General features: G+C 46.8%; 2 protein-coding genes across 4 annotated transcripts in view; one reads left to right on the top strand and one right to left on the bottom strand.

Moving 5' to 3' along the window:
* AANAT (aralkylamine N-acetyltransferase) overlaps positions 1–3,975 on the bottom strand; it is an 88,463-nt gene extending 84,488 nt beyond the window's left edge. The window contains exon 1 of one of the 3 annotated variants that reach the window (XM_077251820.1): positions 3,861–3,975. The gene's annotated coding sequence lies outside the window, so the exon portion shown is untranslated. Of the gene's footprint in view, positions 1–3,701 lie in introns of all 3 variants that reach the window. The other 2 variants (XM_077251821.1, XM_077251818.1) reach the window with 2 other exon arrangements.
* Positions 3,938–26,846, top strand: part of UBE2O (ubiquitin conjugating enzyme E2 O) — a 66,293-nt gene continuing 43,384 nt past the window's right edge. The window contains exons 1-5 of the mRNA XM_077251817.1: positions 3,938–4,315; positions 15,807–15,866; positions 15,951–16,061; positions 20,307–20,404; positions 20,500–20,563. Of these exons, the coding sequence (XP_077107932.1) occupies positions 3,938–4,315; positions 15,807–15,866; positions 15,951–16,061; positions 20,307–20,404; positions 20,500–20,563 (711 nt within the window). The remainder of the gene's footprint in view (positions 4,316–15,806; positions 15,867–15,950; positions 16,062–20,306; positions 20,405–20,499; positions 20,564–26,846) is intronic.

Below are 26,846 nucleotides of genomic sequence, written 5' to 3'. Positions count from 1 at the left end.
AAGATTGATCTCCGTGGGGCGTATAATTTGGTGCGGATCAGGCAGGGGGATGAGTGGAAAACCGCATTTAATACGCCCGAGGGCCACTTTGAGTATTTGGTGATGCCTTTTGGTCTTTCTAATGCCCCTTCAGTCTTCCAGTCCTTTATGCATGATATTTTCCGCGATTTTTTGGATAAATTTATGATAGTGTATCTGGATGATATTCTGATTTTTTCGGATGATTGGGACTCTCATGTCCGGCAAGTTAAGAGGGTTTTTCAGGTTTTGCGGTCTAATTCTCTGTGTGTCAAGGGTTCTAAGTGCGTTTTTGGGGTTCAGAGAATTTCCTTTTTGGGATATATTTTTTCTCCCTCTTCCATTGAGATGGATCCTGTCAAGGTTCAAGCTATTTGTGATTGGACGCAGCCCTCTTCTCTTAAAAGTCTTCAGAAATTTTTGGGCTTTGCCAACTTTTATCGTCGATTTATTTCTGGTTTTTCGGATGTCGTTAAGCCATTGACCGATTTGACTAGACAGGGTGCTGATGTTGCTAATTGGTCCCCTGATGCTGTGGAGGCCTTTCAGAAGCTTAAGCGCCGTTTTTCTTCTGCCCCTGTGTTGCGTCAGCCTGATGTGACTCTTCCTTTTCAGGTTGAGGTCGACGCTTCTGAGATCGGGGCTGGGGCAGTGTTGTCGCAGAAAAGTTCTGACTGCGCCGTGATGAGGCCTTGTGCCTTCTTTTCCCGTAAATTTTCGCCCGCTGAGCGGAATTATGATGTTGGGAATCGGGAGCTTTTGGCCATGAAGTGGGCGTTTGAGGAGTGGCGCCATTGGCTCGAGGGGGCCAGACATCAGGTGGTGGTATTGACTGACCACAAAAATTTGATCTATCTTGAGACCGCCAGGCGCCTGAATCCTAGACAGGCGCGCTGGTCATTATTTTTCTCTCGGTTTAATTTTGTGGTATCGTACCTACCGGGTTCTAAGAATGTTAAGGCGGATGCCCTTTCTAGGAGTTTTGAGCCTGATTCACCCGGCAACTCTGACCCCACAGGTATTCTTAAGGAGGGAGTTATCTTGTCAGCCGTTTCTCCAGACCTGCGGCGGGCCTTGCAGGAGTTTCAGGCGGATAGACCGGATCGTTGTCCGCCTGATAGGTTGTTTGTTCCTGATGATTGGACCAGTAGAGTCATCTCTGAGGTACATTCTTCTGCATTGGCAGGTCATCCTGGAATTTTTGGTACCAGGGATTTGGTGGCAAGATCCTTCTGGTGGCCTTCCCTGTCACGAGATGTGCGAGGCTTTGTGCAGTCTTGTGACGTTTGTGCTCGGGCCAAGCCTTGTTGTTCTCGGGCTAGTGGATTATTGTTGCCCTTGCCTATTCCTAAGAGGCCTTGGACACACATCTCGATGGATTTTATTTCAGATCTGCCTGTTTCTCAGAAGATGTCTGTCATCTGGGTGGTGTGTGACCGTTTTTCTAAGATGGTCCATTTGGTTCCCCTGCCCAAATTGCCTTCTTCTTCCGAGTTGGTGCCCCTGTTTTTTCAAAATGTTGTTCGTTTGCATGGTATTCCTGAGAATATCGTTTCTGACAGAGGAACCCAATTTGTGTCTAGATTTTGGCGGGCATTCTGTGCTAGGATGGGCATAGATTTGTCTTTTTCGTCTGCTTTTCACCCTCAGACTAATGGCCAGACCGAGCGGACTAATCAGACCCTGGAGACATATCTGAGGTGTTTTGTGTCTGCTGACCAGGATGATTGGGTTGCTTTTTTGCCATTGGCGGAGTTCGCCCTCAATAATCGGGCCAGCTCTGCCACTTTGGTGTCCCCGTTTTTCTGTAATTCGGGGTTCCACCCTCGATTTTCCTCCGGTCAGATGGAATCCTCGGATTGTCCTGGAGTGGATGCGGTGGTGGAGAGATTGCATCATATCTGGGGGCAGGTGATGGACAATTTAAAGTTGTCCCAGGAGAAGACTCAGCTTTTTGCCAACCGTCACCGTCGTGTTGGTCCTCGGCTTTGTGTTGGAGATTTGGTGTGGTTGTCTTCTCGTTTTGTCCCTATGAGGGTCTCATCTCCTAAGTTTAAGCCTCGGTTCATCGGTCCGTATAAAATATTGGAGATTCTTAACCCTGTTTCCTTCCGTTTGGACCTCCCTGCATCCTTTTCTATTCATAACGTTTTTCATCGGTCGTTATTGCGCAGGTATGAGGCACCGGTTGTGCCTTCCGTTGAGCCTCCTGCTCCGGTGTTGGTTGAGGGTGAGTTGGAGTACGTTGTGGAAAAAATCCTAGACTCCCGTGTTTCCAGACGGAGACTCCAGTATCTGGTCAAGTGGAAGGGATACGGCCAGGAGGATAATTCTTGGGTCACTGCATCTGATGTTCATGCCTCTGATCTGGTTCGTGCCTTTCATAGGGCCCATCCTGATCGCCCTGGTGGTTCTGGTGAGGGTTCGGTGCCCCCTCCTTGAGGGGGGGGTACTGTTGTGAATTTGGATTCTGGGCTCCCCCGGTGGCTACTGGTGGAATTGAACTTGTGACATCATCTTCCCTGTTCACCTGTTCTGATTAGATCTGGGTGTCGCTATATAACCTGGCTTCTCTGTTAGATGCTTGCCGGTCAACAATGTTATCAGAAGCCTCTCTGTGCTTGTTCCTGCTCCCAGACATCTACTAGATAAGTTGGACATTCGTCCATGTTTTGTTTTTGTATTTTGGTTCCAGTTCACAGCTGCAGTTTCGTTACTGTGTCTGGAAAGCTCTTGTTGATCAGGAATTGCCACTCTGGTATTATGAGTTGATGCCAGAGTCCTAAAGTGATTTCTGGATGTGTTTTGTTAGGGTTTTCTACTGACCATGAAAGTATGCTTTCTGTCTTCTGCTATCTAGAAAGCGGACCTCAAATTTGCTAAAACTATTTTCCTGCTGCGTTTGTTGTTTCATCTCATATCACCGCCAATATATGTGGGGGGCTTCTGTCTCCTTTTTGGGCATTTCTCTAGAGGTGAGTCAGGTCTTATATTTCCCTCTGCTAGCATTATTTAGTTCTCCGGCCGGCGCTGGGCATATAGGGATAAAAAGTAGGACATGCTACCTGGCTACTTCTAGTTGTGCGGTAGGTTTAGTTCATGGTCAGTACAGTTACATCTTCCAAGAGCTTGTTCCTATTGAGGCTTATGCTAGTTCTCTGGCCATGGAGATCATGACAGGCTACATACAGGTGACGGTGACCTGTGCCGGCCGTTACTGACACGTCGGGGCTACATACAGGTGACGGTGACCTGTGCCGGCCGTTACAGACACGTCGGGGCTACATACAGGTGACGGTGACCTGTGCCGGCCGTTACTGACACGTCGGGGCTACATACAGGTGACGGTGACCTGTGCCGGCCGTTACTGACACGTCGGGGCTACATACAGGTGACGGTGACCTGTGCCGCCCGTTACTGTCACGTCGGGGCTACATACAGGTGACGGTGACCTGTGCCGGCCGTTACTGACACGTCGGGGCTACATACAGGTGACGGTGACCTGTGCCGGCCGTTACTGTCACGTCGGGGCTACATACAGGTGACGGTGACCTGTGCCGGCCGTTACTGACACGTCGGGGCTACATACAGGTGACGGTGACCTGTGCCGGCCGTTACTGACACGTCGGGGCTACATACAGGTGACGGTGACCTGTGCCGGCCGTTACTGTCGTGCTACGTACAGGTGGATAACGTTCAGGCCGCTGCACATGCGGTCGGTTGCGCGTTTTCTTCCTCGCTCATAGTCCGAGTGGCAGCCGGTTCCCTGGTAACACAGTGCCGGTTACCCCAGCAACAGCATCCCTGCACCTTAGTAACGACGTTGGGCGGGATGACGTCACCTCGCTCTTCCGCCGCTCTCTCCTTGGTAACCGCCCAGGCCGGCGGCTGCTCCTCTGTTCTCTTCCGGACAACAACAATGGCGGATACCGCGGATCCCTCATCCCCTGTGACAGCCGAGTCCCCGCCACTGGCCGGCAGCGTTGGTTCCCAGCGGCTCCTTTTCTCACATGACCTGGTGTTCGGTGCCTACAGAGGCCAGAGCCGGTTCGGCCTGGTGAGGCTCATCCACGGGGAGGACTCGGAGAGCGAGGAAGAGGAGGATGTGGCGGAAGAGGGGGCCAGCGGGGGCCGAAGAAAGGGAGGCGCCGGTGGAGGAGGAGCGGGCGGGGGAGAGCAGGGCAGCCCCGGATCCGAGACTGTGTGGGAGGCCAGCAGGTTCGGGCCCCTGAAGAGGGGCTATGTGCGGGTGCAGTGGTACCCAGAGGGCATCAGGCAGGACGTGAAGGAGACCAAGGTGAGCGGCGCGGTGTGCACGGACCGTCCTGCTGTCGCCATTGTGTCTGCACGGGACGGTGATCCTCCTGGAAGCCCAGTGTGAGGAGCTGTGTATTTATAGATCGGGATTGTGGCAGGCTATGGCCAGATTATAGTCCCGTGCTGCTGCAGACTTCCTTCCAGCTAGTCCCTGCTCTCCATCATCGTATATTCTGTGTGATCTCTGGGGTTGTGCCAGTCCCACTGTGGCCGCTGCTATCGGGCAATTAGCTGGGAGCATGAAGTCCCAGGGGCTGGCTACTAACTGTCAGCCTTTGGCTTTCATGTGGCCACAGATGACGTATACTATACGTATGAGGTGTGGTTTACAGGTAACGGGGCTGTGACAGATGGAGTGTACTCGGCCTAAGGTTTACTGGTAACGGGGCAGTGACAGATGGAGCATACTCGGCCTAAGGTTTACAGGTAACGGGGCTGTGACAGATGGAGCATACTCGGCCTAAGGTTTACTGGTAACGGGGCAGTGACAGATGGAGCATACTCGGCCTAAGGTTTACTGGTAACGGGGCTGTGACAGATGGAGCATACTCGGCCTAAGGTTTACTGGTAACGGGGCAGTGACAGATGGAGCATACTCGGCCTAAGGTTTACTGGTAACGGGGCTGTGACAGATGGAGCATACTCGGCCTAAGGTTTACTGGTAACGGGGCAGTGACAGATGGAGCAGACTCGGCCTAAGGTTTACGGGTAACGGTGCAGTGACAGATGGAGAAGACTCGGCCTAAGGTTTACAGGTAACGGTGCAGTGACAGATGGAGAAGACTCGGCCTAAGGTTTTCGGGTAACGGGCAGTGACAAAAGGAGGATACTCAGCCTAAGATTTACGGGTAACGGGGCAGTGACAGATTGAGCAGACTTGGCGTAAGGTTTATGAGTAACGGGTCAGTGACAAATGGAGCATACTCGGCCTAAGGTTTACGGGTAACGGGGCAGTGACAAATGGAGCATACTCGGCCTAAGGTTTACGGGTAACGGGGCAGTGACAAATGGAGCATACTCGGCCTAAGGTTTACGGGTAACGGGGCAGTGACAGATGGAGCAGGCTCGGCCTGTGGTTTATGGGTAACGGGGCAGTGACAAGTGGAGCAGACTCAGCCTAAGGATTACGGGTAATGGGGCAGTGACAGATGGAGCAGACTAGGCCTGTGGGTTATGGGTAACGGGGCAGTGACAAATGGAGCAGACTCGGCCTAAGGTTTACGGGTAATGGGGCAGTGACAGATGGAGCAGACTCGGCCTAAGGTTTACGGGTTATGGGGCAGTGACAGATGGAGCAGACTGGGCCTAAGATTTATGGTAACGGGGCAGTGACAGATGGAGCAGACTGGGCCTAAGATTTACGGTAACGGGGCAGTGACAGATGGAGCAGACTCGTGCTGAGGCTCTTGGATTGTCATCAGATAAAAGCCTGTGCTATAGATAATGTGCAGATCACTCACTGATGACATAGACGGCACTGGATAGAGGGCAGCCTGCTCTGGCTTGGAAGGGTTAACAGACTGGGTGGGGGATAACGGTACATTGCAGTGTACACAGTCACATGGGTGTGCGGGAACCATCCCATCATCTGTGGCCTTACCTGCGAGCTCTCACTAATGGATGATTGACACATTGCTGCTCACGCCAGGATCTCCTGCTGTCATACGTCTCCGTCCTAGAGCTCTGCTCACGCCGTATACTCCCTTACCACTGATAATGCAGGGATGTGACCCGTATTTTCTTACCATCTCCCCTCCCCCAAGTTCTGGTTATTTATTTTTTATCCCTTTATGCAAGGTATGGTGACTTATTCCACAGATATGGATCTTAGACCCTTGTTTTAAAGCTTGACCATTAAAGGGGTGTTCCTGCCATTGTGGTTTTATCAGTGTTATTAAATATATGTAAACCATAACCTCTTGGTGACAATATTCTGTCTTATAACCTCCAGATTGGTCTTTTCAGGATATAAGAAAAATTGTATACAGAGAGGGAAGGGACTCCATTACAGCCTGCTAAGGGTAACTGTTCTCGGGACGGACCCCCAGCCATCATTCACTTACCTATCTTCTGGACAGGTGCTAGATGTTGTTTATGGGACCACCCTGTTAACTCCTTAGAGCGGACTTTAGGGGCTTGTCCTCATGGGACTGACACACGTTAGATCCGTTCTAAATTACAGAACACATTTTACAAAATCTCATTTCCGTGCTGCAGAGGAAATAGGCCAGAGCTCCGGGTGTTCCATCTTCAGCATGTCAGATTATGCTGCGTATTTCTCCCATGGCAGTTTTACGATAAAATCTGTTGCAGATTTTTCTGGCTAAGGCCACGTGCACACGCTGAGTTTTTGGTGCCACACTGATAACCCTTGTACTGTTTTGTTTCCATATACGTGTTTTATACTGACGTGTGAATGAGGCCTAATTGGGAGAGCAATTCATGTCTACCCTTTATCGTCATGGTTACGGTATTTGGTATTTTAAAAGGGTTTTCAGCTGACCGTGCAGTTCCCTTTTGTATCTTTCTACTATCTAGTAAGCGGACCTCGCTTTGCTGAACCTACCTTCATACTGCGTATGTCTTTTCCTCTGAACTCACCGTCAATATATGTGGGGGGCTTCTGTCTCCTTTTGGGGGGAATTTCCCTAGAGGTAAGCCAGGTCTGTTTTTTCCTCTACTAGGGTTAGTTAGTCCTCCGGCTGACGAGAGACGTCTAGGGATAAAACGTAGGCACGCCCCCGGCCACTATTAGTTGTGTGGTAGGTTTAGCTCACGGTCAGCTCGAGATTCCATCACCCAAGAGCTCGTCTGTTATTTATGTATCCTGACGTTCCCCTGCCATTGGGAACCATGACAGTATGGCCGGCCAAGTGTTAAAACTGTTGGCAGAAGAAAGGAGAGAAAAAGAAGTCTGCAAATTTGTTTTTTTTTTTTTTTTTCCTTGGTGCTTGCTCTATAGTTGAATCAGTTGCATTTCAGCTCTAATTGCAGTCTTTGTCTCCCTCTCCTTCTAACCCTTGAATGGCTCTGATCTCACCTGCTTAAAATGGATCCTCAGCGTTTGGCTATAGGTTTGAATAATCTTGCCACAAAAGTTCAAGATTTACAGGATTTTGTTATACATGCTCCTATATCTGAACCTAGAATTCCTATACCAGAATTTTTCTCCGGAGATAGATCTCGTTTTTTGAATTTCAAATATAATTGTAAATTATTTCTTTCTCTGAGACCTCGCTCCGCTGGAGATCCCGCACAGCAGGTTAAGATTGTAATTTCCTTGCTGCGAGGTGACCCTCAAGATTGGGCTTTTGCATTGGCACCAGGGGATCCTGCGTTGCTCAATGTGGATGCGTTTTTTCTGGCTTTGGGGTTGCTTTATGAGGAACCTAATTTAGAGATTCAGGCTGAAAAGGCCTTGATGGCCCTGTCTCAAGGGCAAGATGAAGCTGAAATATACTGCCAAAAATTTCGTAAATGGTCTGTGCTTACTCAGTGGAATGAGTGCGCCCTGGCGGCGAATTTCAGAGAGGGTCTCTCTGATGCCATTAAGGATGTTATGGTGGGGTTCCCTGCGCCTACAGGTCTGAATGAGTCCATGACAATGGCTATTCAGATTGATCGGCGTTTGCGGGAGCGTAAACCTGTGCACCATTTGGCGGTGTCTTCTGAGAAGGCGCCAGAGAATATGCAATGTGATAGAATTCTGTCCAGAAGCGAATGGCAGAATTTTAGGCGAAAAAATGGGTTGTGCTTCTATTGTGGTGATTCAACTCATGTTATATCAGCATGCTCTAGACGCACAAAGAAGGTTGATAAGTCTGTTTCAATTGGCACTTTACAGTCTAAGTTTATTCTATCTGTGACCTTGATTTGTTCATTATCGTCAATTACCGCGGACGCCTATGTCGACTCTGGCGCCGCTTTGAGTCTTATGGATTGGTCCTTTGCCAGGCGCTGTGGGTTTAATCTAGAGCCTCTGGAAGTCCCTATACCTCTGAAGGGTATTGATTCTACGCCATTGGCTAGTAATAAACCACAATACTGGACACAAGTGACTATGCGTATGACTCCAGACCATCAGGAGGTGATTCGCTTCCTTGTGTTGTACAATCTACATGATGTTTTGGTGCTCGGATTGCCATGGTTACAATCTCATAATCCAGTCCTTGACTGGAAAGCAATGTCTGTGTTAAGCTGGGGATGTCAGGGGGCCCATGGGGACGTACCTTTGGTTTCCATTTCATCATCTATTCCCTCTGAGATTCCGGCATTTTTGTCTGATTATCGTGATGTTTTTGAGGAGCCTAAGCTTGGTTCACTCCCTCCTCACAGAGATTGCGATTGTACCATAGATCTGATTCCAGGCAGTAAATTTCCAAAGGGTCGTTTGTTTAATTTATCCGTACCTGAACATGTTGCTATGCGAGAGTATATTAAGGAGTCCCTGGAAAAGGGACGTATTCGTCCTTCTTCATCTCCCTTAGGAGCCGGTTTTTTCTTTGTGTCTAAAAAAGATGGCTCTTTGAGGCCGTGTATTGATTATCGACTCTTGAATAAAATTACAGTCAAATATCAGTATCCTTTGCCACTGCTGACTGATTTGTTTGCTCGAATAAAGGGGGCTAAGTGGTTCTCTAAGATTGATCTTCGTGGGGCGTATAATTTGGTGCGAATTAAGCAGGGGGATGAGTGGAAAACCGCATTTAATACGCCCGAGGGCCATTTTGAGTATTTAGTAATGCCTTTTGGTCTTTCAAATGCCCCTTCAGTCTTTCAGTCCTTTATGCATAACATTTTCCGTGAATATTTGGATAAATTTATGATTGTGTATCTGGATGATATTTAGATTTTTTCGGATGACTGGGACTCTCATGTCCAACAAGTCAGGAGGGTTTTGCGGGCTAATTCCTTGTGTGTGAAGGGTTCTAAGTGTATTTTTGGGGTTCAAAAGATTTCTTTTTTGGGGTACATTTTTTCCCCTTCTTCCATTGAGATGGATCCTGTCAAGGTTCGGGCTATTTGTGATTGGACGCAACCTACTTCTCTTAAGAGCCTTCAGAAATTCTTGGGCTTTGCTAATTTTTATCGTCGATTTATAACTGGTTTTTCGGATGTTGCTAAACCTTTGACTGATTTGACTAAAAAGGGTGCTGATGTTGCTGATTGGTCCCCTGCTGCTGTGGAGGCCTTTCGGGAGCTTAAGCGCCGCTTTTCTTCTGCCCCTGTGTTGCGTCAGCCTGATGTTGCTCTTCCTTTTCAGGTTGAGGTCGACGCTTCCGAGATCGGAGCTGGGGCGGTTTTGTCGCAGAAAAGTTCCGACTGCTCCGTGATGAGACCTTGTGCGTTCTTTTCTCGAAAATTTTCGCCCGCCGAGCGAAACTATGATATTGGTAATCGGGAGCTATTGGCTATGAAGTGGGCTTTTGAGGAGTGGCGTCATTGGCTTGAGGGGGCTAGACATCAGATGGTGGTATTGACCGATCACAAGAATCTGATTTATCTTGAGTCTGCCAAGCGCCTGAATCCTAGACAGGCGCGCTGGTCGTTGTCTTTCTCTCGGTTTAATTTTGTGGTCTCATACCTACCAGGTTCTAAAAATGTGAAGGCAGATGCCCTTTCTAGGAGTTTTGAGCCTGATTCCCCTGGTGATTCTGAACCTACAGGTATCCTTAAGGATGGGGTGATATTATCTGCTGTTTCCCCAGACCTGCGACGGGCTTTGCAGGAGTTTCAGGCGGATAGACCTGATCGTTGCCCGCCTGGTAGACTGTTTGTTCCTGATGATTGGACCAGTAGAGTCATCTCGGAGGTTCATTCTTCTGCGTTGGCAGGTCATCCTGGAATCTTTGGTACTAGGGATTTGGTGGCTAGGTCCTTCTGGTGGCCTTCCCTGTCTCGAGACGTACGAGTTTTTGTGCAGTCTTGTGATGTTTGTGCTCGGGCCAAGCCTTGTTGTTCTCGGGCTAGCGGATTGTTGTTATCTTTGCCTATTCCGAAGAGGCCTTGGACTCACATCTCTATGGATTTTATTTCTGATCTCCCTGCTTCTCAGAAAATGTCTGTCATCTGGGTGGTGTGTGATCGTTTTTCAAAGATGGTTCATTTGGTACCTTTGCCTAAGTTGCCTTCCTCATCCGAATTGGTTCCTCTGTTTTTTCAAAATGTGGTTCGCTTGCATGGTATTCCGGAAAATATCGTTTCTGACAGGGGGACCCAGTTCGTGTCTAGATTTTGGCGGGCATTCTGTGCTAGGATGGGCATTGATTTGTCTTTTTCGTCTGCGTTCCATCCTCAGACTAATGGCCAGACGGAGCGAACTAATCAGACCTTGGAGACTTATTTGAGGTGTTTTGTGTCTGCGGATCAGGATGACTGGGTTGCCTTTTTGCCGTTGGCAGAGTTCGCCCTCAATAATCGGGCTAGTTCTGCCACTTTGGTTTCTCCTTTCTTTTGCAATTCGGGGTTTCACCCTCGTTTTTCTTCCGGTCAGGTGGAGTCTTCGGATTGTCCTGGAGTGGATACTATGGTGGATAGGTTGCATCGGATTTGGGGACAGGTGGTGGACAATTTGAAGTTGTCCCAGGAGGAGACTCAGCATTTTGCCAACCGCCGTCGTCGTGTTGGTCCTCGTCTTCGTGTTGGGGACTTGGTGTGGTTGTCTTCCCGTTTTGTCCCTATGAGGGTTTCTTCTCCTAAGTTTAAGCCTCGGTTCATCGGTCCTTATAGGATTTTGGAGATTCTTAACCCTGTATCCTTTCGTTTAGACCTTCCGGCATCTTTCGCTATCCATAATGTCTTCCATCGGTCGTTGTTGCGGAGGTATGAGGTGCCGGTTGTTCCTTCTACCGAGCCTCCTGCTCCTGTGCTGGTTGAGGGTGAATTGGAGTATGTTGTGGAGAAAATTTTGGACTCCCGTATTTCCAGACGGAGACTACAATATCTGGTTAAGTGGAAGGGTTATGGTCAAGAAGATAATTCTTGGGTAACTGCTTCTGATGTTCACGCCTCTGATTTGGTTCGTGCCTTTCATAGGGCTCATCCGGATCGCCCTGGTGGTTCTTGTGAGGGTTCTGTGCCCCCTCCTTGAGGGGGGGGTACTGTTGTGAATCTGCTTTTGGGCTCCTTCTGGTGGTGGCTAGTGGTACTGGTGACTCGGGTGTGTTTTCTTTCTCCGTTCACCTGTTTTCATCAGTAGTGGGGAGTTCCTATTTATTCCTGCTCTTCAGTCATTGCCTTGCCGGCCATCAATGTAACCAGAGCCTTTCTGTTGCATGTTCCTGCTCCTAGACTACTGATCAGCTAAGTTGGACTCTTAGTCCTAAGTTTGTTTGCATTTTTTGTTCCAGTTTACAGTTATATCTTTCTCTGTAGCTGGAAGCTCTTGTGGGCTGAAATTGCCACTCCAGTGTCATGAGTTGACACATGAGTCTTAAAGTAATTTCAGGATGGTATTTTAAAAGGGTTTTCAGCTGACCGTGCAGTTCCCTTTTGTATCTTTCTACTATCTAGTAAGCGGACCTCGCTTTGCTGAACCTACCTTCATACTGCGTATGTCTTTTCCTCTGAACTCACCGTCAATATATGTGGGGGGCTTCTGTCTCCTTTTGGGGGGAATTTCCCTAGAGGTAAGCCAGGTCTGTTTTTTCCTCTACTAGGGTTAGTTAGTCCTCCGGCTGGCGAGAGACGTCTAGGGATAAAACGTAGGCACGCCCCCCGGCCACTATTAGTTGTGTGGTAGGTTTAGCTCACGGTCAGCTCGAGATTCCATCACCCAAGAGCTCGTCTGTTATTTATGTATCCTGACGTTCCCCTGCCATTGGGAACCATGACAGTGGCATCTACATGATGACCAGGAGATAAACAGGTGGAGGTGAGGCATGTCCTCTGCTGTTGACCAAGTCTTGTACAGCTTTGAGTCTCCGTTAACTGGATGTTAAGCAGCTGCCAACATTTTTGACCCCTCGGGCTGGAACACATACTATTTAAGTCTTTAGTTGGCTGCCTAGATTTCTACCGCACTTAAAATTGCATTTAACACCGTAAACCCCCTTTAAAGAGACACGCTGCTATAAGATCTCCCATACACCGCACATAGGGACGCGAGGGATCTTTTCCTTTGTAGCACACTGGCAGATGCAGCATGGAGGACCTCGTACAGCTCTACCACATCATCATTCTTTCTTGGGAAGAAGTGGCTTGTTTATTTCTAGTTTTTTTAAAATCTTTTTCCTATACACTTTTAGTGAAATCAAAGTTACTAAATGGAGGATCTGCAGTTCTCATAGATGAGAGCGGCTACAAAGAACATTTTGCTCAGGAGGATTTAGCACATTTATTTATGGCAGCTATTTTAGTAGGGATTATGTAATGCTTCATCTCTCCTGTGGAGGCGCTGCAGGGAAATTGAGCACATGCTGATCTCTAGGAAATCCAACATCCCCATACCATGTCTTCGGAGGACTGTCACTGCCATTATGCGCCACATTACTCGGCAGTCAATAACTACCCTCAGCACTTTACTGCATGAGACCATTGAGGCAAATGATTGGTTGTTGCCGTCGCGTAGGCTCTGCCGGTTGTTGCCGTCGCATAGGCTCTGCCGGTTGTTGCCGTCACGTAGGCTCTGCCGGTTGCAGCCTACAAAATGAAACACAAGGCAAGTGGGGTGCATCGGGGAGGCCGCGGTGAATTTGCAGTATTGTGCAAAAGTTAGGCAGGTATAGGAAAAATGCTTAAAAAATAGAAGTTTTAAATAGTGCAATCTAAATAAATAAAAGAGAAATCTAAATAAAATTGGTTTTTGGTGTGGCCGACCTTTGCCTTTAAAACAGCATCAGTTCTTCTAGATACACTTGCACACAGTTTTTGAAGGATCTCAGCAGGGAGGTTGTTCCAATCATCTTGGAGAACTAACCACAGATCTTCTGTGGATGTAGACTTGTGTAAATATTTTTTTTCTCTTCATGTAATGTCAGACAGATGCGATATTGTTGTGATCAAGGCTCTGTGGGACTTCTTGTTCTTCTTTACACTGAAGACATTGGCTGTATGTTCGGGGTTATTGTCCAGCTGCAGAATAAATTTGGAGCCAATCGGATGGCTCACTGATGGTATTGCATGATGGATAGGTATCTGCATATATTTGTCAGCGTTAAGCAAATTATTATTCCTGACCAAACTTACATTTGCTGACACGCAGCCCCAAACATATAAGGAACCTCCACCATGCTTCCCTGTTATCTGAAGACAGTCATTATTGTACCGCTCTTCAGCCCTTCAGTGCACAAACTGCCTTCTGTTACAGACGAATATTTCACATATTGATTCTTCAAACCAGAGCACCCGCTTCAATTTTTCTGCACCCCAGTACCTATGTTTTTGTGCATTGTTGAGTTATTAGGCCTTGTTTCCATATCGAATGTATGGCATTTTGCCCGTAATTCTTCCATAAAGACCACTTCTGGCCAGTGTTCTGTGGACTGTAGATGGCTGTAGGTGCGTCCCACTGGCTGATGCCAGTTCTGAGCTGAGGGCACTGCTGGATATCTTCTGATTTCGATAGGGAAGTGAGCATGATGTTATTTTTCTAAGTTACTTTGTACAATTACTATGTCTACAGTCCTCAGCGTAGCTCATTTCTTAATGTCGTCAATGTTGAGAAATACAGGTAGATACTTATCCGTATTGCAATACCGTCAGGAAGACTTCTAATTGGCTCCAAATTTATTCTGCAGCAGAAAACTCCCCCAAACATCCAGCCAATGTCATTAAGAACTATCTTCAAAGGAAAGAACAAGGAGGCTTGGAAGTTATGTCATTAAGAACTCCAAGATTCCTCCTTCCTTACCCTGAAGATATGTTGAGGCCCCCACAAAGTCCTGGTTTCATCATCGCGTCTGTCTGGGATTACATGAAGAGACAAGGATTAGCACAAGTCTACATCCACAGAAGATCTGTGGTTAGTTCTCGAAGATGTTTGGAACAACCTCCCTGCTGAGATCCTTCAAACCCTGGGTGCAAATGTATCTAGAAGAACTGATGCTTTCATGCTGTTTTGAAGGCAAAGGGCAGTCACATAAAATATTGATATGATTTAGATTTCTCATCTGTTCATTCACTTATTGTTAATTGATAGACTGACAATAAATACTTCTATTTACAAAAGTATTCTTACTGTGCAGTCTTCCACTCTAGAGTCTTCCTGTCTAAAACTTGCACAGTACTGTATATTTTTGAATTAATTTCACAGTATTGATTCCTGTAGACAGATTTTTAATTAGCTTGGACAAATACTTGAATGCACCTCTGTATAGCGTTAGATAATGACATAATGCTCCTATGACATTGCTTCAGATGTGCTGTGCGCAGGGTAGTGGCACAATGACATGACTTTTCTATGTGATTGTGCTGCGGTATTCACATTGATCTAGGGAGTATTGGCTCATCTGATGCAGTTTGTCTGCATTGTATCCTAGGAGTGTTCTGGCAGGATGCCTATATGTTCAGCAGCGCTAATACATTCAGTTCCTATGGTGTGAAAGTATTACTAGAGGAGTCAGCAGTTCTAGAGAGGACTGGACAAAGAATGGGGAACAGCTCACCTTTTGTTAGAAGCCCAAATAGCTATAGGATGTCATGGGATGCAATAGTATTGCCAAGCTTTTCTTCCTTCTGAGAGGTTACTATATGAACAGCCCTGGGGAAGCGCCCCCTAGGGACAATATGTTCAGATTAGTGTAGTAAATGGAAAATAATGTGCACAAAGACACTACCCTGTCTAATGGCTCCTGTAAAAATGACGCTCCTTGGTAATCTGTGGCCATAAATCTGAGCATGAAAAATCAGCACCTTTTAAAGGGTTGTTCCATAAGCATCATATCACCCATCCACAGCATCTGTGATAATGATGTGATCGCCCCACTAATTACTATGATGTGAGTCCCTTGTGTGGATTGCTAGTGAGCATGTGCAATCACTACTTCATTCACGGTCTATAAAAGTGGTGGTTGCATATGTGTGTGCTACTGCTCTTTTCCCACAGGGGACTTGAGCCACTGCATTCTTGGGATTGGCGGGGGTCTCAGCAGCAGGATCTCCAGCAGTAATACATTTGTGAATAGGCCATGGATATAGCTGGAACAAATTTATTTGCACATCCCCCTTCCATCAGCCATGACAGAAGTCTGCGCCCGTTAAACTAGAGTGCGAGTAGCGCCTCTTACTGCGGATCTCTTGATTAGCCAGCCAGGGCAGCTTCCAAAGAGCCGCGGAGTAGTTAAGAGATGGAGCTTCCACTCCCGTGCAACGGCCAAACGCCACTGTCATGTGCCGATGCAGTAGGACGTACAATTCAGTTTTCACCGACCCTAGTAATGAATGTTGTTTGGGGGAAACCCACCATTTATGTAGTGGAACGTCTGTTATGATTTGTGCCTCAATAATGTCTTCTATTCTCTTCTATCATTTAGCTAAAACTAGAGGACAGGTCTTTGGTGCCCAGGGATGCCGTGCGTCGCATGAGCTCAAAGGTAGCGTACACTACTATAATTGTCTTCTTTGTATGGACTCCATGGTTTTCTTAGAGGATTTTCTTTCTTCCCCCTCCATTGCAGGACAGCCAGTGTGGCACTGTCATTGATGTAAATATAGACTGTATGGTAAAAGTGGTGGGGACCAGCTGCTTCCTAAATCCAGTCAACAGCAAGGACCTGCAGCACATTTGGGTGAGATTTACATGCATAGGCATTTACTAAGGAAAAGAAAGCTTATTAACCCCTCTACATATTCTGGCGTTACTTGTATGGCGCTGGCTCAGGACCTGAATCCGCTCCTACTGGGCAGATACCAGCTGCCTTCCACAGCCAGCATCTGCCTATTCCAGTAGTGACTGGAGCTAAGCTCTGAATACTGCTGTATAATCATTTAAAATCTCCTGCCAATCATTAACTGCGTCATTTAAAGAAGTGCTCACATCAAAATGTTTATCCTCTTAATATATTGCAATTATCACATTATATAGCACTGTGGACTTACAATTGCTCATTTTGCCCTTCTACCCAGTTATTTCTTCTTTTCTCTGTTCTTTTTTACAAACAGGAAGTCTCGTGTCCTTCATTCATCATCCCCCTGTTCAACTTCTGACCCAGCTGCTGCCTTTTCCCCTCTGCTCTTAACTTTTGCAGTGATGACTCATGACTAGTGATGAGCGAGTGTACTCGGGTTTTCCGAGCATGCTCGGCTGGTCTCCGAGTATCTTGAGCGTTCTGTATGATTTGCGGCTGCTAGACAGCCTGAATACATGTGGGGATTCCCTAACAAACAGGCAACCTCTGCATGTGTTCAGGTTGTCCAGCAGCCGCAAATCATGCAGCTACGCAGGGGACTAACATAATCTCCGAGCACGCCCAAAATAATCAGAGACCCACCCGAGCATGCTCGGAAAACCCGAGTACCGAGCACACTCGCTCATCACTTCACATGACTCATACAGGGAAAATGGACTTCCTTTCTTTAAATAGAGCTTAGAAAGATTTAGCTAATCCCTTTTTTAACATTTAAATCAAGAATTAACCCATTCACACCATGACCATTTTTAATTTTTATTCTTTCCTCCCCTTCTTCCAGGAGCCATAACTTTTTTTTTTTTTTTTTTTCCATCTATATAGCAGTATGAGGGCTTGTTTTTTGCCATGCGAGTTGTCTTTACCATATAGCATACTGGAAAATGGGTAAAAATTCCAAGTGCGGTGAAATTGCAAAACCAAAGTGTAATTCCACAATTGTTTATTTGCCATGTTCACTATATGGTAGAACTGACCTGCCATTCTGATTCCCCATGTCACAAAGAGTACGCAGATACCAAACTTGTATCGTTTATTTTATATTTAAATGGTGAAATTTTTTTTTAGAAATTTGTATGATAAAAAGTCTTGCATTTGTTGCCATTTTCCAAGACCCATATCCTTTTCATTTTTTGGGGATCAGGGGCTGGGTGAACAGTTTTTTGCACCCTGAGCTGACATTTTTATTGATACCATTTTGTGGTAGATATGATGTTTTGATCTTTTAATGCAATGTTGCGGCTGCCAAAAAAACATAGTTATATGAAAAAGTTTGGGCACCCCTATTAATCTTAAGCTTAATGTTTTATAAAAATTGTTTTTTTTTGCAACAGCTATTTCAGTTTCATATATCTAATAACTGTTGGACACAGTAATGTTTCTGCCTTGAAATGAGGTTTATTGTACTAACAGAAAATGTGCAATCTGCATTCAAACAAAATTTGACAGGTGCATAAGTATGGGCACCCTTATCATTTTCTTGTTTTAAATACTGCTACCTACTTTTTACTGACTTACTAAAGCACTTTTTTTGGTTTTGTAACCTCATTGAGCTTTGAACTTCATAGCTAGGTGTATGCAATCATGAGAAACTATGTATGCATCGGTCAACTATACAACGCACTTTGCACAAGGAGAAGCTGTATGGGAGAGTGATGCGAAAGAAGCAGTTTCTGCAAGCACGCCACAAACAGAGTCGGCTGAGGTATGCAAAAGCACATTTGGAGAAGCCAATTTCATTTTGGAAGAAGGTCCTGTGGACTGATGAAACCAAGATTGAGCTGTTTGGTCATACAAAAAGGCAAAAAAACACAGTGCGTTGTATAGTTGACCGATGCACAGTGACACCATCTGCAGCAAGTTGATGCTGCAGCTCTCTGGAGGTGGTCTGAGGATTGTCTTTGACTGATCTCACCATTCTTCTTCTCTGCCTTTCTGATGTTTTTCTTGGCCTGCCACTTCTGGCCTTAACAAGAACTGTACCTGTGTTCTTCCATTTCCTTACTATGTTCCTGACAGTGGAAATTTACAGGTTAAATCTCTGAGACAGCTTTTTGTATCCTTCCCCTGAACAACTGTGTTGAATAATCTTTGCTTTCAGATCATTTGACAGTTGTTTTGAGGAGCCCATGATGCCACTCTTCAGAGGAGATTCAAACAGGAGAACAACTTGCAAGTGGCCACTTTAAGTAGCTTTTCTCATGATTGCATACACCTGGCTATGAAGTTCAAAGCTCAATGAGGTTACAAAACTAAAAAAAGTGCTTTAGTAAGTCAGTAAAAAGTAGGTAGGAGTATTTAAAACAAGAAAATGATAAGGGTGCCCATATTTATGCACCTGTCAAATTTTGTTTGAATGCAGATTGCACATTTTCTGTTAGTACAATAAACCTCATTTCAAGGCAGAAACATTACTGTGTCCAACAGTTATTAGATATATGAAACTGAAATGGCTGTTGCAAAAAAAACAATTTTTATAAAACATTAAGCTTAAGATTAATAGGGGTGCCCAAACTTGTTCATATAACTGTACTTCTGGCTCTTCACTTTTTTATTTTTTTCCCTCATTATGCTCTTTATTGATTTCTGAACACAGCGATCCCATTTTTTTATTTTTGATGGGGCAAAAGGGGGGCGACTTGAACTTTTTTTTACTTCGTTTTTTTTTGGGGTTTTTTTTCTTGTTTTTAAAACTTTTTCCAGTATTTAATAGTTCCCTTAGGAGACTGACTGCTTATGCTATACATAGTAGTGCTTCTCATCGGTGCGCCCAATCACATGACAGGGTGCCGGTGGCCTGCTGCCGGCTGTGTCGTGTTAAATCTGGCTACCACGTGTTAAATTCCGCTTTCAGAGATTGACAGCGAGATTTAAATAGTTAACAGCTGCGGGTGCCTCTCCATTTTCCCTGCGGTTGTTATAGGCACATGACTGTCATGTGGGAAAAGATGCGGGCTCAGCGCTGGAGCCCGCATCAGTGTCAGGGACATGACATCTACCGTATTTTGCAAATTATAACAAGCACGCCAAAATTGAGTCGAAAAATAGGAAAAAACTTTTTTTTAATAGAATGGTGCTGCGGCGGAGTGGGGTTTTGGGTTTGCTGCTGGAGGAGGCAGGAGTGAGGCGATGCTTAGGACCCCAGTCTAGGAGGATAGGGTGTTCGGAGGTGCGACACCATGGATGATCAGTGGTTCAGAAGGGCAAAAGGAGCAATTGAAAGCACACAGCTCTATATAATATGATGACTGCAATATATTAAGTGGATAGAAATGTTGATGTGAGTGCGTCTTTAAATGGCATTGTTGCTGGTGCGGATGTGAACCCGCTCCTATTGCCCCTCCCACTTGACGTGACCGCGGGGTGCAGGTGAGTTATTTGTTGACAGCCCTCTGTCATATAGACTGGGAATGGATTGGAAATATTTTGTTACTGTTGTCACAAGTCTTGTAATAGAGTAGGGAGATCATGGAAGATACTTTGCTTTGTAAAGATCACTTCTAATTAACCGCCACAAAAATTGCAAAGCTAGAGGTGGGTAGCATCGGATTAACCAATCGCTTTGTGATGGGTGCAGCTTGGCTCTTTCCATGCACATGTCATAGCTATGTGGTCTCATAGAAGTCATTTTCTCCAGTCTACAGGTTCCTATGGTTCATGTGACTCCTAAATGTAGCAGGGGTGCACATGCGCGGCTTCTGCACCATTCATTATCTATGGGACTGCTGAGTGCAGCGGTTAGCTTTTCCCGCACTCCCATATTCACTGAATAGAGTGGAGGCTGAACATATATACACTTCTGCTGCATATAGGACGAGGCTGCACAGCCTCCTTCTCAGGGTTTCTCGAGCCTGGAACTCTGGCCCCCCAGTGATCAGCAAGTTATCCCCCTATCCCTTGAATAATGGATAACTTGACTTTTTGAGAATAAACCTTTAAAATAATATTGATATTTATTAGTAAAGTATGTAGGTTATACAGAATGATGGTGGTGGGACAGAGCCTGTCTGGGACACCTCAAGGTACTGAAAAATAGCATGATTGAATGGCATAGTATAAAGCAGACAAATTCGGAAATGTTCTTAAAACCAGTCCGGTAATCCTGTCCATCTGCTTTTTTCGTTCTAGCCCATTATGTATGGAGATTACATTGCATATGACTGCTGGTTGGGAAAAATCTATGACCTTAAAAACCAAGTTATCCTAAAGCTGTCTAATGGAGCGAGGTATGGTGATAGCGGATACGTGTCCGTCATGTAATGCCATGTGGCTGTCCTTGTCCCTGCTCTTGTGTTTCCGTCTCACAAGACTCTTGTTGCAGGTGCTCTATGACTACAGAAGATGCTTCTAAACTATATGATGTCTGTCCCCACGCCAGTGACTCGGTAATCATGTGACTGTTGACTCCTGTTTTAAGTACATTTATTGTGGTGCGGGTTCTGTGAATATCTTTTAGAAAAGAGGTGATGGTAATTTTATAACCATTATCCTACAGCTCCATGGTAAATGGGTAAAAATGAGCAACTTTGCAACTTGCCACCTATTAAAAATCCTCTGTTCTCAAGATCAGAGGGATTTTTAATTTAATAGTTTACAGCACGTTGCCTAGGTTACCAGCCACCCTGCTTTCAGAGTGGTCAGTTACCTAGGTAGAAGTGTGCACTTCTTGCAGGCTCCATAATTTAGACCCCACTCTCAATCTGGCCAGAATTCTGTATCTGTCCTGCCTCTGTTCCGCTACACTTCACTTCTCCCATGGTGCAGAGGTAAACTTCCCTCTACAAGTAGCCTGGAAGAGTGCATGGTTCGGACCAGTGGCTAGACCATGCCGCTGGTCCGCACTGTCCTCGGCAAAACTGGAAGCTGGACCCCAGGAACAGCACATTCCCCTTCTAAACCAGAGTGTACAGTGGCATGTAAAAGCTTGGGCACTACTGCTCAAAATTACTGTTATTGTTAACAGTTAAGCAAGTTGAAGATTAAATAATTTCTAAATGGCCTAAAGTTAAAGATTACATATTTTCTCTGATCGCCCATGACGGCACCACGGAGAGAGGGGATCCGCCCACCAAGGACAGGAAACCTACGGATAAAAAAGGCGGTACCACTCTCCTGCATCAGTTGGTTTCCTGTCCTTGATGGGAGACCTACGGACTTACCAGTTCGACGTTGGAATTCCGGGGCCAACCAGTCCGATTCAGGCAGCTGGGGTCCCTCTGCCTCGGCTAGGGTGGTGACCCGAAGCGCCACCGCTGGAAGCCAGGGGCGACAGGGTGTGCGGGGGAGGTGACAAGGAGTCGCGGTCACCTCCCCAGGTAAGATGCAGCAGCGGCAACATCCAGGGGGGGCCCTCTGTGGTTGCGGGAGGTGCAGCGCAACCCTCCCTGAACAAGCATGAGTCTGCACGCTGCACCGCCATCGGGCGTGCAGAGGAACGCGCTACAAGGGCTGCATAGGACCGGGGGCGCCGGTCAGCAGCGCCATAGCTGCTTCCCGGGCGCCATCTTGGAAGGATCAGCGCATGCCCGGGATCCAAACTGGTCTCGCGAGAGCTCGAGCGCTGAGCGCGGTCTGCGCAGGCGCTGAGGGGCGCCGCTCGAGCGCTGAGCGCGGTCTGCGTGGGTGCTGACGGGGCGCCGCTCGGGCGCTAGAAGCGATCTGCGCAGGCGCCGGCGGTGGCGCCGAACTAATGCAATAGACGCGGCGTTCGGCGCTCCTCTCCGTGGACTGCGCAGAAGCGGCGGGAGAGTTTAAATATAGGAATCCACATCCTCCCAGTGGCTCTGCTGTAATAAGCAAAAGAGCCTCATGAGTAGTAGTGCCGCAGCGTCAGCTCAGCATCCGCAGACCAGCAGCAGTATGAGCGACCCGACATCACCTCAGCCCGAGTCACCTCCACCTGTAGCATCGCCGCCGCAGCAGCAGCAGCAGCAAAAAAGGCGACAGCAGAAAGGGCACCAGGACACCAACAAAGAACGCCAAAGGTCCCAGCACAGTAAGGAGTCCAGTACGGCGTCGGGGAAGAAGCCAGAGGCAGACAATCCCCAACCGGTATTTATGGGTCTTGGAGGTGGTAAGTGGATCTTCGTGAATGTCAGAGACAGTAAGATTGTTATTTGTCTCTTATAGGGGAGGAAAAGCGTATGTAAAACTAAGCACAAAAGTTGCGCCATCTGTAGAGAGGATCTTCCACCTACATGGGATAAGAGACTATGCAATACTTGCATTCAGCAAACTTTATCCGAAAACCTTCCTGGGTTTGCAACAGACCTTAAGAGCCTGATTAAAGAACAAGTAGAGGACACCTTCAGATCACTAAAAAGTGGGAAAAAAAGGAGAAAAACCAGACTCGGGTCCCCATCTCCCGTCTCAAAATCAGGAAGTGATAGTGAGGGTTCAGTGTCCTCCAACTCCTCCACCTCATCTTCATCATCTACTTCTTCCTCGGGGGGACACAACTGTTTCCCTCTAGAGGATACTGATGGCCTCATAAAAGCCGTGAGAAGTACCATGGGTCTGGTAGACTCCCACCCTAAAAAATCGGTACAAGACATAATGTTTGGGGGCCTGGAACAAAAAAAGAGAAGAGCTTTCCCTCTTAACGAAGCAATAGCAGCCTTAATTAAGAAAGAATGGAAGAAGCCTATGAAAAAGACTCTTTTAACACCTAAAAGAAAATACCCCTTCGAGGAGGAATCCTGCTCCTTTTGGGAGAAGGCCCCCAAATTAGATGTAGCGATCGCTAAGGCCTCAAAAAAATTTTCCCTCCCGTTCGAGGACATGGGGGTCCTAAAAGACCCTATGGACAAAAAGGCAGACGCCTTTCTCAAAGGTACCTGGGAGGCAGCGGGAGGAGGCCTGAAGCCGGCGGTAGCGGCAGCATGTACTTCACGCTCCCTGATGATTTGGCTGAACCAACTAGAGGGCCAACTAAAGGGGAAAACTTCCCGGGACTCAATACTGGACACACTACCGGTAATGAGAGGGGCCGCGGCTTTCCTAGCTGATGCCTCGGCCGACTCTATCAGGCTATCCGCCAGAGCAGCAGGGTTTGCTAATGCGGCCAGGCGCGCCCTCTGGCTTAAGAATTGGCCAGGCGACCTACAGACGAAAACAAAACTGTGTACTATCCCCTGTGAAGGAGAATTTCTGTTTGGTTCCACCCTGGATGACATCTTGGAAAAAGCGGGGGACAAGAAAAAATCCTTCCCCCCTCTGGGTCTCCCCTCTTATAGGAAGCCCTTTCGGAACAAGAGGTTTTCCGTAGGAACACGGGGAGAAACCAGGGGAAATGGGAAGATAAAAAGAACAAAAATAAGGGGTTTATCTTCAATAAAAACCTCAATGATAACAAAAAACCTTCACAATGAAGGTTCGCCCCAGGTGGGGGGGAGATTATCTCTATTTCTCCCAGCCTGGGAAAAGATTACCTCAAGTCGATGGATACTAAACATCATAGAGTCGGGACTGAGATTGACATTCAAGAGGTACCCCCGTCCCTCTTTCAAGATAACACCCACAAGATCCTCGGCAGAAGAGCAGTTGACGCTAGAAAACGAGGTTGTCGGGTTAGTAAAAAAAGGGGTACTCCTGGAAGTTCCCCCTCAGGAAAGAGGGCAAGGGTACTACTCCCCTCTTTTCCTGAGGAAGAAGCCAGATGGTTCCTTCAGGACCATTATCAATTTGAAAAACCTAAACAACTACCTAGAGGTTCAAGCATTCAAGATGGAAACAGTAAAATCATCTATCAAGATGCTATTTCCTCAATGCTTCATGGTGGTCCTGGACCTAAAGGACGCATATTATCACGTCCCAATACACAAGGACCACCAGAGATTCCTCAGACTGGCAGTCCACATCCAGGGAGTCCTAAGTCACTTCCAGTTCTCAGCTCTACCATTTGGCTTAGCAATCGCCCCGAGGGTTTTTACAAAGTTGGTGGCGGAGGTAATGGCGCACCTCAGGGAAGAAAATACCCTGATCGTACCATATCTGGACGACTTCCTGGTGATAGGCTCCTCCCCGCAGCATTGCAAGAGTCAACTAGACCTAGTGATTCATTCTCTAAAAAATCTAGGTTGGCTAATAAACCTAGAAAAATCCAGACTGGTGCCTTCTCAGGTTCAGGAGTACCTAGGTCTCACTCTAGACTCAAAACAAATGGAATGTCGGCTCCCAGAGAGCAAAATACAAAAGATAAAAACTTTAGCGTTAAGAGCACAATCTCTTCCCTCCATAACACTCCGTCAGGGCATGTCCCTATTAGGCTCTATGACCTCTTGCATCCCGGCGGTCCAGTGGGCCCAATTACATTCAAGAGATCTCCAATGGCAACTACTTTCAGAGCAAAACCTTCTAGGAGAACATTTAGACGGGCTGTTAACATTGTCTCCACGCACCAATCACTCCCTGACTTGGTGGACATTGCAGGAAAATCTTTCCCAGGGAGTCCCATGGGTAATCCCGATCTCGAAGGTCCTAACTACGGACGCAAGCCCCTCAGGGTGGGGGGCTCATCTGGGCGACCTGGTAGCCCAGGGCATTTGGTCTCCGTCCCTTGCAAACAATTCCTCCAATATGAAGGAACTCCTGGCAGTGAAATTTGCCCTTCAGGAATTTTTGGGAGTCCTTCAATCTCACCACGTAAGGGTGATGTCGGACAATCAAATAGTAGTATCCTACCTAAATCATCAGGGGGGTACCCGTTCCAAAAATCTAATGGAAGTGACCAGCTCAATCCTTCAAATAGCCGAGAGCAACCTTCTATCCCTGACAAGCCTACACATAAAGGGCGTAGACAATTACAAGGCAGACTTTCTAAGTCGTTCCAGCCTAAAACAGGGGGAATGGGAACTAAATCCAGTGATATTTACTCAGATCACAAAAAAATGGGGGGTTCCCAAAATAGATCTCTTCGCGAGCCATTTAAACAAAAAAGTAGCCTCCTTCTGCTCCCTATCTCCCTTGGGGAACCCAGTAGCTGTGGACGCTTTCCTGATTTCTTGGGGTCACCATCTGGTCTATGCCTTTCCTCCTCTCATCCTGATTCCAGCAGTGCTGAGGAAGATTCGGGAGGACGGGGCACTGGTCATCTTGATTGCCCCGTTCTGGCCGAAGAGACCTTGGTTCTCATGGATGAGGAAAATGTCAATATCCGACCCGTGGGTATTACCAGACCTCCAGGATCTGTTATCGCAGGGCCCAGTCTGTCATCCGCAAGTCAAGAACTTGCACTTGACAGCTTGGCTCTTGAGAGGAAGATATTAGAAAACAGGGGGTTCTCTTCGGGTGTAATCTCAACTCTGTTAAAAAGTAGGAAGCCGGTTACAACAAGACAGTACGGCAAAATATGGAAAAAGTTTTTGTCTTCTTCAGGTGCAAAAATAGGGAAGGAGATTCCCCTTAATTCCATATTAGAGTTCCTACAAAAAGGTTTGGAGATGGGTTTAGCCACCAGTACCCTAAAAGTTCACGTGGCAGCATTAGGAGCATTATTCAATTTTGACTTAGCTTCAAATAGGTGGGTCTCTAGATTCATCAGAGCAGCAGAAAGATCGAGGCCTCTGCCAGTAAAAGTGGTTCCACAATGGGACTTAAACTTGGTCCTTAAAGCCCTGACTAGTCCACCATTTGAACCATTACACAAAACTTCAATAAAAAACTTGTCTCTCAAAACCGCTCTGTTAGTCGCCCTCACTTCTGCCCGTAGGGTTAGCGACTTACAGGCTCTATCAGTTAATTCCCCTTACACACAAATTTTAGAGGATAGAGTCATTTTAAAAACAGACCCAGCATATCTCCCGAAAGTGGCTTCGAAATTTCACAGGTCTCAAGAGATATCTCTCCCCTCCTTCTGTCCCAACCCTACAAATAAGGAGGAACAAACATTACATACTCTGGATGTAAGAAGGTGTCTCTTACAATACCTAGAAGCCACTAGAGAGAGTAGGGAGGATTCCTCTCTGTTTGTGTGTTTCCAGGGTCCCCGGAAGGGGAAAAAAGCTTCTAAAGCCACCATAGCAAGATGGATCACGGACGCCATCAGTCTTTCATACTCGGCAAGTGGGATGTCCGTTCCCGGGGAGGTTAAGGCTCACTCGACAAGGGCAGTGGCGACTTCCTGGGCGGAGAAGGCCGGAGCTTCTATAGACCAGATATGTAGAGCTGCTACCTGGTCCTCACCATCCACATTCTATAGGCACTATAGATTGGACCTAATCTCTTCCTCAGATCTTACCTTCGGTAAAAGGGTTCTGGAAGCAGTGGTCCCTCCCTGAATGTACTATCTATGCAATTCTCTCCGTGGTGCCGTCATGGGCGATCAGAGAAAAATATAGTTCTTACCGATAACGGTATTTCTCTGAGCCCATGACGGCACCCGTACATTCCCTCCCTTCACTTATGGGTGTGCACATTTAAAGAGTGCCATAGTCTATTTATAGTCTACTTTTAGTTAAAGTCACGCGGTATCTTACTAGGCTAAACAGTTAAAAATTACAAATGCCTTAGTAGTCTCCCATCATTCTCTATGTAAACAAACTGATGCAGGAGAGTGGTACCGCCTTTTTTATCCGTAGGTTTCCTGTCCTTGGTGGGCGGATCCCCTCTCTCCGTGGTGCCGTCAAGGGCTCAGAGAAATACCGTTATCGGTAAGAACTATATTTTTCT

The sequence above is a fragment of the Ranitomeya variabilis genome, chromosome 4, assembly GCF_051348905.1.
Source record: "Ranitomeya variabilis isolate aRanVar5 chromosome 4, aRanVar5.hap1, whole genome shotgun sequence".
NCBI lineage: Eukaryota > Metazoa > Chordata > Amphibia > Anura > Dendrobatidae > Ranitomeya > Ranitomeya variabilis.
This window is presented reverse-complemented; position numbering and strand designations above follow the sequence as displayed.